General features: G+C 41.6%; 1 protein-coding gene across 1 annotated transcript in view; it reads left to right on the top strand.

Annotated features, from left to right (window-relative positions):
• The window catches only part of ESYT3 (extended synaptotagmin 3), a gene marked incomplete at its 5' end in the record, with an annotated part of 33,944 nt that extends 18,703 nt beyond the window's left edge, over positions 1-15,241 (top strand). The window contains 16 exons of the mRNA XM_085310224.1: positions 786-906; positions 1,335-1,508; positions 2,057-2,139; positions 3,115-3,163; positions 3,828-3,917; positions 4,860-4,922; positions 5,032-5,100; positions 6,444-6,509; positions 7,704-7,790; positions 8,691-8,840; positions 9,367-9,809; positions 11,114-11,203; positions 11,749-11,880; positions 13,541-13,646; positions 14,253-14,302; positions 15,196-15,241. Of these exons, the coding sequence (XP_085166350.1) occupies positions 786-906; positions 1,335-1,508; positions 2,057-2,139; positions 3,115-3,163; positions 3,828-3,917; positions 4,860-4,922; positions 5,032-5,100; positions 6,444-6,509; positions 7,704-7,790; positions 8,691-8,840; positions 9,367-9,809; positions 11,114-11,203; positions 11,749-11,880; positions 13,541-13,646; positions 14,253-14,302; positions 15,196-15,232 (1,810 nt within the window). The remainder of the gene's footprint in view (positions 1-785; positions 907-1,334; positions 1,509-2,056; positions 2,140-3,114; positions 3,164-3,827; positions 3,918-4,859; positions 4,923-5,031; positions 5,101-6,443; positions 6,510-7,703; positions 7,791-8,690; positions 8,841-9,366; positions 9,810-11,113; positions 11,204-11,748; positions 11,881-13,540; positions 13,647-14,252; positions 14,303-15,195) is intronic.
• Between the last annotated feature and the right edge of the window lie 1,165 nt (positions 15,242-16,406).

The following is a 16,406-nucleotide window of genomic DNA, read 5'->3' on the forward strand; positions in this document are numbered from 1 at the left end:
CCAAAAACAACAACAACAAAAAACTCATTTTGTGTTTTCAATCTAACTAGCTTTTCCATCCATTTTACAGTAAGGCTACGGCATGTGGCCAAGAGTAGAAAACAGCATGCTAGGACCATGTTCTAGTCTTAAAATCAAACTGTCCCAAGGTCTCGAGCCCCCTGTGAAACACCACAAATTGCAGAYTGATTCCCTCCTTGCCTTGTCTGTCTCAGGTGTTGGCATTCCCAAGGAAACCCAGAAGACACCTGAGTTTGGTGCTTGTTTGGGTGCATGATGACCTCATATTCTGGCCTAAGCTCCTATTCATCATTTAGAGCCTCCTGGAGCCAAATTTCCGTCCAGCCTTAATAACTCTAGACTCAAATGTCCTTGTGTGCAGATGGACACTGGTAGTTATGTGCAGAACAATAGGAAATAGGACTATGATCTTGAGAGGCTGCCCTATGCTTATCTTTTTCCCTGAGGCAGCCCAACTGGATCCAGAGTATTGACAGAAGACAGCCTAGCCTTCCACAGTGATTTCACATCCACYCTTGGCAATCTGTTCTGGTGCTAAACTCTCTTCTCAGTTTTCCTCTTGTTACAAGCAAAATGTCAAAAGCACAGATGCCTTTTGCCTGTGCGCAGTTGGTTGTAGGCTTTGGCCTGCAGAGGGCTGCTGCCCCTCTGGGGAAGGTAGTATCACAGGTTTTGCGGAGTCCCTTCCTCCTGTGTCACATTCCATTCTAACTGAAATTGTAATGGACTGTAGAGATTTAGGGTTGTTTTTGTTTTTCCTGTAGTGTAATGTCTGACTCGCTAATTCAGGACTTCATTGCTTCACGGCTGGTTCTACCAAATAGAATCACAGTGCCTCTGAAGAAGAACATGAGCATTGCCCACCTGAGGTTCCCTGTCCCATATGTGAGTTTTTTTTTTTTAATTAGGGTGTTTTATACTACCTTAGTATGCATTCCCTGAGCTGGGTATGCGAGTTCGGTGTCAGGTTGCTGTACTTACCATTCTCATCAGCTGTTTCCGCATGGATTTTACGCTTTCTAAAGGTAATACTTTAGAGATATAAAAATAGATATTAAATAGTTCTTTGTTTTGATGGGGAGGGAGGGAGGTTTCTACCCTCTGTATGTGGTGGAGGAAGTCTGTTTAAACACTGAGCTCATTTACCAATTTAAACCTGTAGTCTKATTTGAGGATGTAACAAATACCAGTCTTAGGAAACCTGCCATGCTGACTACTTTTTCTGCCTGTAATAACTAGTTTTAGGAAGTAGCATATTGTAATTATCCAAAGATCATATTTTCATGGTCATTTTTTTACTCTATTTTACCCAGGGAGTAATAAGAGTTCATCTGTTAGAAGCTGAAAACCTTGTCCAGAAAGACAACTTTCTTGGTGCCATCAGGGGAAAGTCTGACCCATATGCTCTTCTTCGAGTTGGCACAGCGCAGTATCGAAGCAAGACTGTCTCCCGAGATCTTAACCCCATTTGGAATGAGACGTTTGAGGTACTGAATCTTGTGATCCTCCTATCTATAGGATGCACAACTGTTCTAAATCCCATAGAGGACCTTCCTGTAGCTGGAGCACTGGGGCAGGTGGACTTCTTCATTACCTGATCAATCAGTTGATTCTGTACCTCARACAAGTTCAGATTTGCTTTGCAGCCATGAAATGGTGTTCAGTTTGATCGGATTTACATGTGTGGGTTTTGGGGGGAGGTGCGAAGCACTGCTTTAAATACCAGTCAGTGCAGCAGTCTGCTCTAACATTGATTCCTCTCTGTATTGGATTCCTTTAGCTTTTTATGGTTTTGTAAACAAACCTGATTAAGGATTCCCATTTCAGGAGTTAAACTTACAGTTCAAAAACAAGCAAACTGGTTTTGAAATGTTTTCACCTGTAACCATTCCTCTTTGTTCTAAGATTAGCCATGGAACAGTAGGGAGTGTCCTTATGTGTTACAGCTGTGAAGTGTTATGCTCTTATCCACAGCCTGAGCTGTGAACCTATGTGGATGCTCTTTACTGTAAATCAATACCTCTTTTTCCTCCAGTTTGTTGTTCATGAAGTACCTGGTCAGGACTTAGAAGTGGACTTGTATGATGAAGATCCAGATAAAGATGACTTTATGGGCAGGTAAATTAGTGTGACTTTCTTTTCTTCATAAAGATACAGTTTTCAGACATGTTTGTTTAGTGAATTTGAGAAAATAATTCTGGGGTTAGATTCTTCCTCCTCCTTGTCTTCAGTCCTAATTGAATGCAGTCTAACTTGGATGTTTTCTTATTGCTCTGAGAAGCTCTTGGCAAAGTTTTCTAATGACGAAATTTCCCTGTGGCATCATTTGGCACCCTCTCTTCATTCCTTCAGAAAATGTGTGAAATCTGAAGTGACTGGCAACCTGGAAACTGCCCTCACCRGATGAGTTGACAGGCAGGAGAGGGGCCCTGCTTCAGGAGCTGTGGTTTTCTTGTGAATGGGACATGACATTTTAGATAGTGGCAATTAGGAGAGGACAGAGAGGGTCATGATCTTTTCCAGACAGAGCATGTCAGATGCTGCTTTTTAGGCACAGTTACCTTCCTATTTATTTGACTTAAAAAAACAAACAACCTTCCTCCCCAAATAAACAAACAAAAGAGCCCAACCTTTACACAGGGGCCAATAATCTCTGAAGCAGGGCATCCAGATTATTCATACAGGAAATTTAATGTTGAAGGAAGCTGGGCCCTTTGTTCAAATATTTATATCAAGAACTTCAAGTGTTACTAGATCCTAGTGCAAATAGCTTTGAATGCAGTAGAGGATAGGCCCTGACACCTGTAGGGAACCTTAGGAAGAAGAAAGAAGTGGTGATTATTAAACAACTTGAGATTTACTTAAAACATATTTTAACTTTGGAAGCACTTCAAGGGCGAGAAGGCACTTAGGACTGTAAGTGTTGCAGTGAATATGTGCACAGGTAATGCTCCAAACTCTTGTTTGGATCAGCTTTTTTTTTTATTATTTTTTTTCCCACTAATCAGCAATACACAGTGTGCCCAACTATAGGCTGAAATGTTTGTTTTTTTTTTGTTTGTTTGTTTGTTTGTTTGTTTGTTTGTCTTTCAGCTTGTTTATAAGCCTGGCGGATGTAATGAATGACAGAACTGTTGATGAGGTAAAGGTTGCCGTATTTCTAAATGTGGTCGTGGTGTATGCTTAGAGGTACTCATTCATGCTCTCGCTCTCTATTACTGCATTGTTTCTGCATGCTTGAGGCTTCCTTACATACTTGAACTATGTTATTTTCACAGGAAGAAAGAAATCTAGTTGCTTTTGTTCAGAAAACCTGAAGCGACTGTTAACGTTGTTTTTACAAGCAAGCTGACAACCTCGGACAGGCCTGAGGTTATGCTGAGCCAGCATGAGGGTATCTTGTGTTGATACCATATGCACTGTATGTGCTAATTGTTTCTACAAGGCTACAGATAAAGTTTAGCAAAGCATTTGGATCGCTGAGGGAAGACTTATCCGATCTTACTGTGGCTGATCCTGCAACCTAGCTCTCCACAAGAGTGCTGGGGTGCCTGTCCTAGCACTGTCGGCTCCAAATATCCATGTGTGTTGCATATGTATGAGTATTTTATTTTTAGTGTTTCTGGCTTGTGATTCCTAAACAGATAGACCTGGTACAGTCTAAGTGTCCAAATTCAAATTAAGAAGTGCAACATACAATTCATGTTGTTTATTCTGTATGTAACTCCTAGTGATTGCAACATAAATAGGTATAAGAATTACACTGCCTCACAGTTCTCAAGGTGCTCTTTGTTTTGTCTGTTTAGTGGTTTCCCTTAAGTAAGACAACAAGCGGACACTTGCATTTAAAGCTGGAGTGGTTTTCGTTAGTAAATGATCAAGAAAAGCTACATGAGGTGAGCATATTTGCTTAAGGCATTCAGGTACTCTGTTTCCTGTACAGTCATCAAGAAAGGACTGTGTAAAATTAGGAACCCCAGGTAAACTCGTTGGAATTTTTTGGTTGGTTGGTTGGGGGCTTTTTGGCAAAGTTTTGATGTGTGGGGTTTTGAGTTGTGTGGGGGTTTTTTTGTTTTGTTTTTGGTTGGTTGGTTTTAGTTGGGGTCAGGGGAAGCCCTTCCTAAAAAGGAAGGGTGTGTGTTTGCTCCAGGTCTTTTGGTAATTCAAGAATAACTAAGATCTGGCAGCTCTTTTTACTTAAGTTTGCATAGCGTTTGTTTGACTCGCTGCTGTGACAAATGGCCTCACACTGTTCTATTYTTTATTCCTTTACTTTCTTTCTCTTTTTCTCTAGTATCTGTATAATATCCCAGCATCTGCATGCCTTTGCTAGTCGTAAATACCCAAAAGTGATGTTCGTAGGGCCATGGGTACGAATGATGTCGTACTCTTTCATGAGGATTGCTTGAATCAAGCCTGTCTCCCAAAGATGCTATCTCTCCATAATCAAGCAGAAGCCTTTAAGCTTCACTGAAATAAATAAAATCTGTATCCAGGCTTTCTTGTGCTGACACTGGATTACTAATGTTGATGGATATGGCTGAGCATGTGCTCAGGTGTCTTGCTGCACTGTAAAATCTGAGCAGTTCTGCATTGGACAGATTGTACAGCATCGAGGCCAGTGGACTGAACTGGCGGTCTTACTGATCTGCTTAAAACAGTCAAACTGTTGTGGATTGGCTTGTGCTCCTCAGTCGTAGGTTTTAGGAGAAAGTTGAAGGGCTGCCTAGCTTTCAGAGGATGTTCTTTGAATTCATGTTATGTTTGGATTTGTCCCTGATGAATGACCCTGCCTGTCTTGTGTCCTGCTTTGTTTCTTTCTTTGCTGGTCTTCACAGGATAAGAAGGGTCTGTCTACAGCAATTCTGATAGTCTACTTGGACAACGCTTTCAACCTTCCGGTAAGTGTAAGCCACATGCTGCAAGCAGCCTTCACTCCTAACCTTTTCTCTTCTCTTTTTTTTAAAGCCTACAAATTAATTGTTTTAAAATACTCTTTTACCAATTCAGAAAAACCACTTTGAGTACTCAAATGGTGAATACGGAGCAAAGAAGTTCAAAAATAACAAGTACTTAAAGGTAAAACTTAAATTCTGTTTCCATGTCTTCAAAACCACATGCTGGATTATACTGTGTCCTAGCCAGCTGGACCTAACTGTTAAAGGGAAATGATCTCTTCACACTGGTTCAAGGTGGTGTTTGAAAGTCTTTCCTAGTGAAAGTCAAAGAGGTCCAAGGGGAAATGCACCCATAAAATACTTAGTTGGGTGTGGGGTGATTCCTTGTTTTTATCTTGTACCATGAACAGTAAGGCCAGGTATCAGGCCAAGTCACGCCACCCTTCCTGCTGCTGCAGAGATTGCTCCCCTGCTGGACTGCCCCAGTTTGACTTCCCCAGTCAGAACGGGAGGGATATGGTTGTTTGTAGTAACCTTCCTGTCCATTGCAGAACTGACTATGAGGTTCGTTCTTCCATGATTTTAACAGGATTCAGGAGCCTATCTGTCATTCCCATTTCCCCTCTTTTTGCTTCAGGTTACTTTTTCCCCAAATACTGCATTTTGCTACTATAACATAAACTGTGGGTGTAGGGAAGAATGCTTTTCCCCCAGTTTCTTTGAACAAGCTACATAGGACCACGGTTCTGAGGAATGGATAAAGCTTCCCTGTTCTCTGAGTATCTGATCACCTAAATGCAATCTTTAAAATTTAGATGAGATACCAACAGTGTGATCGGCATGGCATTCAGTATTTGTCATTCTGAACTGCATTGTGTATGCTGCTTTGTAGTATACCCAGACCAAATCCTCAGTCTTTGCATGGATTATTTTTGACATGATGCTAATACCCTTTTGGAAAGGGCAGAGAAGGGTCCCCTAGAGCTTTTCTTTCTTTTTTTTTCTTTCCCCCACCCTTTTCTCCCCTCAGACCCCCAAGCTGGATACTGTAGCATTAGTACGAAGGAGAAGGGATTGGCACAAGAGGTTCAGTATTATTTCTTTGGAAAGGAATCGTTACTCAGTGCCAGCAGCTTGCATATAGCTGCTTTACTGTGAGTTGGGAGCCTAGGAAACCATTTCTGCCTCAAGGAATGATGAAGACTCCCCACTGTCCAGAGTCTTCAACTTTTTTTTTTTTTTTTAATCACTTTCCTCCCAGCTTCTGATAAATACTTAGCTGCTTATCTATTTATACCCAAATGCATGAAGATTTAGCTTAAATGTGAACTCTTGGTGGTGGAGGGTAGGAGTACACTGTGTTATGGCTGGAATCTTCCCTGCAAACTAGACAGGTGTCCAGGACACAGTTCAGGTGTCCTGAGCCTGAAGAACTCATGTCTAGCAAAGAGCTCCTGCCTATAAATTTATGAATGTCCTCTTTTTTTTTTTTTTTTTTTTTTCCCTCCTTGTATTAAATGACAGAAGACGGAACGAGAGCCTTCCTCCTTTGTCCTGCTCACTGTCGGGAACAAGACTCAGAAAAGCAAGGTGAGGCTGTTTGACTCTTTGTCTTTCCTTAAATACTTTCAATTTTATAGGCAACTATTTCCAAGGCCCCCTTGGGAAGGGACAGGACCAGCAGAGGTGACATGCAGCACTGTAGCTGTGGTGACAGTTGCAGAGGCCAGCCTGTCATCTGAGGTGTGGAARCACCACGTTGCTGAACCTGTGCACAAGTTTTAGTGGCCGTCTCCCCAGCCCATTGGCGGGGCAGGTGTGTATTTCTGTGCTCRAGGCTACCAGGCTGTGAGCATTGTAGAGTGAAAACTGATAGGTCTGCAGACTGTCTCCTGCCTTCCCAGAGCAGTGTGGCATTTGTGTCAAACCGGCATCTATTCCCTCATCAGAGAGTCTCCTGGCCTCCGCGTTTCACAGAAGCCATACTCTTTTAATCTAGAYAAAATGTATCTGGATCTCCTCCTGTTCACTTTCAGTTTATCATTACTTAATGTTTATTCCCACCTGATAAATGTGAGGAAGTATTGAGTACTCCTCTCCTGGTAGCTGCTATATTTATTGCAGCGTGGCTAGACGTGGATGGGCACTAGACAACTAGGAGCAGATTCTGCTGCCTGCACCCAAGCATGCAGGATGGGTGGATCCACACTGAAACTCACTTATTTTTCCTTGTTTTCTCTACCTTCTCCAGCCAGAAATTGGATTCTGCGTGAATTTCTACCCTCTTTGGCTTTTTTCCATGCCATATCTCCTACCTCTCACAAGCTAGGTCTGACTTCCAGCCTTCCCCGGGTGCTTTTCCCCTTGCTGCCAGTGCTGCAGCGTGGCAGAGAGGCAGCTGTTTGAGGGAGCAGGAGCTGCCACTGCCCCGCTCCGGGCGCCTGCGGGCTGGAAGCAGCACGCCCACTCCCAGCTATGAGCRGTGGGGAGCGCTGCCCAGCTGCGGCTGGGGAGTGCCCTGATGCAGGCAACACTGATCTGGTCAGGGCCAGCCATGGCTCACTTCAGCGTTTCCACGCCTTGCAGAACTTGTTCTGATTTTGCTGGAGACTTGGCTTCTGCACACATCTTACTGGGAAATTTTACTCTCTTCATATGGCTGGGATGTAGCATCACTTGAATAAAACAGAAGGGTTGCTGTGGCCCTCTCCAGAGATCAGTGTCGTGGYGTTGTTTGCTCCTCACAGAATTGCTAACATGCATGCCACAATCTTCTTGTTGCAGACCTGCAATTTCAACAAAGATCCCGCGTGGGGCCAGGCTTTCACCTTCTTCGTCCACAGTGCTCATTCCCAGTCACTGCACATTGAGGTGAGAGAAAAGCCTTTCCGTGGAAGACTGAATGTACATTTGTAGGAAGAAACTTCCTTTATAGTGGCTGTGATCTCAGTGTTTTGTCATTTGGGTGCTTTTGTTGGGGCCCGTGTTTGGAATGATGCTGCTAAAAAGGTGAAAGAAGCATCTGTTGTTGCACAGGCAATTCTGTGTTAGATGATGCTGGTACCTACCTTTGCTCTAGGGATCCTGTAGTGCTTAATATCTTGGTACAAAGCACGGGGTGTTTCTGGCTGCAAATGAGGCTTTGGACAGGCGTRAATGCTGCAAAGCCCTGAATGTTTTGCTGTCAGAAATCAGAACTTTCATAATCTTCAACCAGAGTCCTATCTCCTTACCCTAGTATCTTGCCTCCTCATCCTCATGCCTCCTGTGTCTGACTGTCACACATWACAGTCAAAGCCAGGTCTGTGGCTGTTCACTGGGCTACGGAAGTGGATTTGAACTTCACAGGTGTACTGAGGCTAGAAAGGCTAAAAAAAATGTTGTGACCATTAAAACCTCACAAAAGTTTAGACCAGTTGTCATCCTAGCTGCATCTGGAGTTGAAGATATTTTCTCCAGAGCAAATAAGGAAACTCAAGCAGATTTCAGGGTCTAGTTTTTCTGTTAAAGGAGATACTTTTCTGCATAGTTAGAGTTTTTTTTTTTTTTTTTTTTTTTTTTTTTTTTTTTTTTTTTTTTTTTTTTTTTTTTTTTTTTTTTTTTTTTTTTACTCCAAACACACTAATATGTTACACTTGTAAAATGTTGATGCAACCTATTGAAGTAAATAAGCTAATTTTGCTCTGTTTGAAGTACTTGCCTGCTTTACTGTTCTCCCAGTGGTATGCTTACTAGTTTGCCATCTAATAAAAAAAAAATTCTTCTTCCTAGGTAAAAGACAAGGATCGGGATAGCATCCTGGGAACTTCAGTGGTGTGTCTCTCCCATTTACTTAAGGACCCAAACATGACTCTGGATCAGAGATTTCAGTTGGATCATTCCAGTTCGGACAGCTTCATTAAGATGAAACTTGTGTTGCGGGTAAGTTGTTTTCCATATTCACTTTGCTTCTCCAGTGGAAGTTCCCTAATTCTAGCCAGGAAAAAAAAAAAAAAGATGAAAGGTGGAAGAGCAGAAATGCAGTTTTGCTTCAAAGGTGAAGAGTGAAAGTGTGAAAAGATCCTCAGCTGAAGTGAATAATGCACGGTGGAGCTGACAGCTGTCCCCTGAAGCTTCCTAAAGCTTAGTGCAGTGTCACTGTTGAAACTCCTCTGATGACAGTAAAGAGTGGAACTGAGCTGGGGGCAATCTAAGCTGCAAAGCAGTGAGAGACAGTAGCACTTTGGAAGTGCTTTCTCACAGTGCTGTGAATCAGTGTTTAGGTACTGTTACATACATGCTCAGTAGTAAAGGGAAGGGAACATCATAGCTCATTCCTCTTTCATCTCTAACAGCAGTTTCCTGCTGTCTGAAACCAGTAGTGTTGTGGTGAAATTTCAGCCTAGTTGGTAATGCTGAAACCAACACTTCGGTARCAGCACTCATTTCTCTACCTTGTGATTTTTAGGCCTTGAGTATTGAGGAACCTGATCCACAAAGAGTCAAGACAGGTGTCAGTGCCTCAAAACAAGGTCCTGTACGTGTCAYGGAGAAGGGTGGGAACCCGCACAAGTATGTCCCTCCACCAAAGCCAGAAGTTTCAAAAGAACCTCCTGTGAGCAAAGACTCTGCAGCACTTGAATCCATGCCAAAAAAGGACAGCGGTGAAGACATGAACACAAATGACAGTACAGCAGAGCCTGTAGCAAGCGAAACTATTGCTGGCCTTAATGAGAYGGAGAGCGAGCAAAATCCAGAGCATCGACTGTCGACAGCACTGCAAACCAGAGCAGCAGTAGTGCCCACACTGCCAGTCATACAGGAATTAAGGCTTGCACCCAGCGTTGCTTCGCTGGGTTCTCTGCCTTCTTCTTGCTTTGACTTAAGTAGCAGCAATCTGGACCTTCATAAGTAGGTGGTTCTTCCAGCTGAACTGTTCTTCTCTTGAGAAGGTTTAGGTTTTATGGGCGACTGTTGCATTCAGTTGAATTCAAGGCTGCTAAGTCACTTGGAGTCTGAGGTCTCAAATTACCTTAGAGAGAACTGGCATAAGTATTCCAGTCAACAACAAAGTAAATTACTGGGTTGCTGTCAGATCAGGCATTTTCTTCTCTGGCTGTCCTAAGAGGTGCTGTGTCTGTTGGCCTTGTATTAATCAATAGGCTTTCACGCAGATTATCTTGGGTCCCATAACCCGAGTTCCCTTTAAATACACGGGTATTAATTAATAGGCTTTCACGCAGATTATCTTGGGTCCCATAACCCRAGTTCCCTTTAAATACRCGGGTATTAATTAATAGGCTTTCACGCAGATTATCTTGGGTCCCATAACCCAAGTTCCCTTTAAATACGCRGGTGTGAATTTCCACTAATGAAAAAACCTAAACTCATGATAAACATATCTGGCTGCTTTATAAATTTTAGATGCTCTATTTCACTGCATTACAAGAATCTCAAARCTTGCTGAATGAACAAAGCTTTCCCAGATAGGTGCAGTTGTGTCTGTCCTTTGACAGTGAGAAGTGTGAGGATGCAGATAAAGCCTGCTCTATCAAGGAGGATGGAAATCCTGATCTGTMTTCAGGGGGCAGAACTGAGCTAGTAGCAATCTTAATGAACAGAAGTAGCAAAAAAGGTTTGTCTCAATTAAGAGAGCATCAAACCAGGCATCAATGTGAATATTGAATCCAGGTTCAGCTGTTCAGTTCAGTACTTCTACACTGGCAAATTCTCTAGCTYTGAACAGGGGCTCATTTATAAACCCTTAACTTTTGTTAGACGATGCGTGGGTTTTGAAAACCACTTTAATAACATGCAGAGTGAGGTGCCAGAAGGTTCAGTGTGCCTATACGAACATCCTTGAAGGAGTTGTGTAGCATGTGCTAATCTGTGCTTTGCTGCTGCATCAACAGCAGGCCAACTAGGTGTTCCTACAGACATTTGGAACGCAGGACTGAGGGCAGGCCCCTGTACAGGTGTGCTSAACACTGCTGGTGCCAGCAGGAGTGCCGTCTCTGAAGGCTTTGTGGTTCAGCTGCTTTCTACAAAGCAAACTTTAAGATGCTAGAATGAGGAATAGTCCTCTGAAAGTTAGTTTTAGTTGAAAATGCATCACCAGCTTCTGAAGCTCGTGCTCTGTTCTGTGCTGTTAGGACTGAGCTTGTTTTCTTAAAACAGCTGTGTTCAGGAGCTTTGACTGTCTAACTGTCTTACAGCGGGACCGAAATGCCTCTGGGAGAGATTCAGCTCACAGTGCGATACGCTTCCATACGGCAGAGTCTCGTTGTGCTGGTAAATGGCTGCAGGTAACGCTGACAACTGCTTTGCATCTATCCGTAAAGCAGAGAACGGCTCTACGTGCTTGTCATGCGTTCAGCAGAGCCGAACCAGAACTGCATGCAGTGTAAGCTGCCCAGCTGGGGGGTCTTTGCACTGCCTGACTTCAGTCTGTGCAGCCTCACTAGGCTCAGGCTGGTAGAAACCACTGCAAGCGGCCAGCGAGTAGGGCTCACTGTGCCACGCCACCTTTCAGCCATCCAAAACTTGCTCTGAACACCATCAACAACTGATGCGTGGCTTGGGATGTCCACAGGAGATACAAGTGTCACGTCAGGAACTGACACCTACAGCTGAATGTAAATGTTAATYTAAGTACCTCTGTAAGTGGCACACTTTCAATAATGAAAGTTTTGTGAAACTCCACAGCCTTAAAGTTACTTTTTGCTTACATTCCAACTCCCAAGACAAAAATGTTTTGCTCATGAAGGGTGGGTCTGGTTCTAAGTGACAACACATTAGAAGTCACATAGTGAAAGAATCTGTCTAGTTTGTCAACACTTTCTTTTAACAGAAACTTAGTACCGTCTTCTAGTCGTGGAATAGATCCCTATGTTCGTATATACCTGCTTCCAGATAGAAGATGGACAAGCAGAAAGAAGACTTCAGTTAAGAAAAAAACTCTGAACCCCCAGTATGATGAAAAGTAAGAAAATATTAATTATGATTGCTACTGAAATAGTTATAATCTGTGCTTAATGAAAGGACTCACACAAGGTATGCAGCTGGTGTGCCTGAAGGATTGTATCATGCAAACTTTTGCCAGTCTTCCGAAAAAATGGCACTTGAGCTGTGATTTCTGTGCGAGTAGTTAGGGCTGGCTTCTCCCTGCATACAATATTGTTCCTCCCTCCTTGGAAGCATACACCTCCTCACCCTCTTCCCTGATTCTAGGAGATGAAGGGTGCTGCTTGCTTCTTGGCACAGACATTCCCTTTCCCATGTTTAACCCAGCCACTGCAGCATGAATCTTTCCCTTTCAGTACCTAACAAAACCTACTTCTCTGTTCGTGCTGCCGCTTTACCTGTTGCATATTCTCACGTCTTGCCAAAAGCCAGAGGCAAAAATATAAAGCCCTCTGAGACTGGGCCCTTCTTCACACGGGCGGATGGATGTTCTCGAGACCCAGTGGAAGCAGGTTAAAGTGCAGCCACCTCTTYGCTGACTGTTACCACGTCCACAGCTTTGCCAATAAAGTGGAGTGTGTTTGGTGTAAAGCCAATCACAGTACTAATGCAGAACTATTTTGAAAGGTGTTTTTTTATCTTCTTGTTTAGCTAGATGAAGAAACACGTGTGAAAATATGTGAATATTGGGTAAATCATTTTTTCCCAATGTTTGGTCTTTTCTGCAGATTTTAGGAAAGATGGAAATGGAGAAAAGACTTTAAATCCATCCTGTATTAACATTTAAAACTCTAGTCACTATCTAGAGCTGTGAATTTTGCTGCTGTCTATTCTCATGAAGTGTACACAGCTAGCACTTTTTAGGAGCAAAATCTCTTTCCCCTCATCCCCACTATTGCCAGATCCTGTACATCCTCAAGTAAGTATAGTATGTTGAGCAATACTAAGCTCCAAAACACATTACCTGTCTTACAACTCTGACTTAAGGAAAAACTATTTAGGTGGGCAGAACCAAAAAGATTTAGCGTGGACAAAACTGACTTTGTATTAGATGATGTGTGCCAGTCATGAGTCAGTCATTAAGAATGTAATTGCCACAGGTTTCTTCCTTTGTTGTCTCTTCATGTGGTACAATCCTGCTCTGTAAACTTGGGGGTTTGTTCTGCTATTTCCTCTGAGTAATAGATGTTGCATGGAAAACATGCTCGTCTTCCATGAAGGGAAAAACTGTTGGTAAATAACATCTCATCATGGATGTATGTTTTCCTTCAACCACCTGGCATGGTGAACAGTCTAATCACCAACAGAACATCATGCTGTTTTATGAGGCCTGGAAGAAATTTCTTATAATGTTAATAAAATCCAACTATTAAATTGGCTTTTCTGTTCCRTGGAGAATAGGCTTTGTTCACACGTGGATTAAAGTCAGTCCTCCACACCAGTTCTTTACCCTATTAAAACATGCTGTGTTGGGGCAACAATGTTCTCAAGGTTTTTAACAGTAAAGCCTTTTCAAACTTTGGGTGTGATTCATTTGTGCTGTAAAGGTCATTCTATAAAGCTGTGTTCCTTCTCTGTTAAAAATACTGTATTCTGGCCTCTGATGCTTATAGACTTTTAACTTGAGAGTTAATTTAGGGTTGTGACTTAAGTCTCTCCTCTCAAAATTTCACTTTTAGGTTTGAATTTTTTGAATCTTTGGAAGATGTTAAGAAAAGGACGTTAGACATTGCAGTGAAGAACAGCAGGCCGTTCATTTCACAGGAAAGAAGGGAACTGGGGAAAGTAAGTTAAATAAGTTATATTGCTGCCAAGGCAACTGAACAGTTTGAGAGATTCTTCTCATCTTGAACTGCAATTCTAGTAACTAAGTCTGAATAATAGAACTTCAATCTGAGAGCAACTTTTTTTCTGCCGCATTCTCATCCTAAATCGAGCTATATCCCTATGGAAGCTTGAGTGGTCTCATGTGATTGATAAGCCACACTATTTCATTGGAAAGGAATATTCCTGAAATTAAAAATATGCTTCTTGGGATCCTCCACTGCCCATTTGGGCAACCTCTCTAGTGCAAACATGAAGCTAAGAATGACCTGTGATAAAAACCTTGAATTTTCCAGCAACACTCTTTTTTTTTTTTTTTTWTGAACAGCTTTGATTATGTAAAAAGTAATCTTCCCTCATTTCTTTCATGATGGAAGAATTCCTAAATAGTGCTATTAAGAAGCTGAGCTTCAGTGCTGAGATTGGCCCACCTTTTGGAAACGCACAAAGCTCCTCTCCCTGGAACCTCAGCTGCAGCCCTAGAATTTAAGTGCAACTGACTGGAAGGATGCAAACTTTGCTAATAACTTGTACAATTAATAGTAAAATAAAACTTGCTTTTTAAAGGTGCGGATTGACTTGTCACAGGAAGACTTAATCAAAGGTTTTGCACAATGGTAAGTTTGTTTCACCTTCATACTTTCAAACTCTTAAGTGCTTTGCTCTGAATTTGTGTTGGAGTGATGGTAAATGGTTGTGTAATTTGGTGAGCAAGGAGAATATTTTTGCATGCAAACACAGGACTAACTTGAAGTAATGTGGTAGTTTTATCAAATCTTTACGTCAATCTGGTTACTACTGCAGTATYTGCCCTCTGAAAATGAGTTTTAATAAGAGGCTTACCTGGCAATTATTCTTGGTTTTTACCATATCTTATTTTAAGTTACAATTAAAGCCAGTGGGAAATACAAGTAAAAGGATTMTGTTTATTAAACATTGTTTGTTACAAATTATAATGTGGAGCAAGATCTTAACTAAATTACTATTCTGGTCAGCAGTGTATWTAAATATGGTACAACTATAATTATAAAGCATTTATAAAAGCTATTATGATAAGCTATKCATGGGTTTGCTTGCATGTTTGTTGTGGTTCAGGCTTCAAAACCTTAAGTATTGGTCTGAGGCAAAAAAYAGRAMCYKKTTTTTTKGRWTTTTTTTYCCCCCCTTAAGTCTGTAGTTAATGGCTTGTAGCTTTTCCTTCTCCTTCAATGAAGGAGCCCAAGGAATGCAGTGCAGGTACTGGTCAGCAAGACAGGAAAACCAATTCCCTGTGGCCTGACTTGAGCCTGTGTCTTACGTAGGCATATAGCAATTATGAGAGTAGGATAAAAATGACTCATTCAAAGTTCCTGGTAAAGAACTGAAGTTTGAGTCCATCTTTGAACTCTCCCTCCCCTCACTGCCTGTGAAGCACAAGCAGTAAAGCAGCTAAGTCTCCTCCTCAGTTGTGCCAGTTAAAATTATTAAAAGCCTGTAACTGTTGTAATTACTTGCTGTATCTGTCTTGCAGGTATGAGCTGACAAGAAGTAGATGCAAGAAAAGCTGATTTCTTCTCATATGCATAAATTACTAATTTGTAAACTTTATAAAAATGTACATATCTTTTGTAATTAATGCATTTTGAACAGTCACTGCAAACTTGGAGCAGTCTCCTGTTCAGGACATGTATATTTAAAAGAAAGATGCTACTTAGTGATTAGTTCTTATTTAAGTAATAAGTCTAAATMGCAATAGTCACTTACTTTTGCTGTTTCTGGCATATTTTCCCCAAAGAACCCTTAAGTATGAAAACTTTCTTAAGCAAGCCTTGCACCTGAAGTTATTTTAGATTTGGTCAGCTACATGTCATTGCTCTGCTTGGGCAGTTTTAGTTTCCCAGGATTTTATGTTGTTTTAACAACATTTGAAAGCACTGCACCTGTGAAAGAACAGATTTTTGAACAGCATCCTTCACCTCTGAGGCTTCAGAAGTGTTCAAAGAAACTGTTTAATGGCTGTTAGTTTTGAGAAACTAAGAAATTAAYATCTTAAATTGTGGCTGCAGGTATGTATATAATGAGCTTCCAAAAAGCAGGGAGATTAGTTTACCAAGATGTTATTGAGGTTTAGTTTGTCATGCCTTAACATGTTCTGTTCTTTGTTACAGTACATTTCAAAATTGATAGTAAAGCATTCTGCCTGAGGAACAGCAGAGTTTTGTAAACTAAGCTTAATAATGTTGGARTAGAATACACTGAAATATTTTTGGAAGCTCAGTGTACCTGTTTCTGTACAATAAACTTTTAAATGTCTTGCTTAAGAAACTTGATCTGTGCCTTTCTAAGACCGACCTTTAGAAGGAGACCATGAATACTAAAGCCATGCTAGGTAGAAATCCATGAACTACCACCTGAAGTGAGTTTCAAATATTTTCAGATGGGATTACCTTAATTAGTCTGTCTTAATCCAAAACCAGAAATACTCACTGACAACCACTTTGCAGCACAAATTGGGAAGCATGAAATCAGGTAAGTAACTGAGGAGAGGAGAGGGYCACTAACTCAAATCTCAAAGTTATCTAAAGATGTAAATGGCATTTTGAAGTAGACTCTCCAGAAAACCAAGACATTGTCAAATGATGGAAGYGTTGGGACGAGGGCAGTTAGCAAGCATGAGACAAAGGTGCTTTGTGTACCATTCAATATGCATAGGGGTTATATATATCTATCTTCTGGCTTTAT

This window comes from Rhea americana, unplaced genomic scaffold (genome assembly GCF_003343005.1).
Source record: "Rhea americana isolate MKP2758 unplaced genomic scaffold, rheAme1 scaffold_313, whole genome shotgun sequence".
Taxonomy (NCBI): domain Eukaryota; kingdom Metazoa; phylum Chordata; class Aves; order Rheiformes; family Rheidae; genus Rhea; species Rhea americana.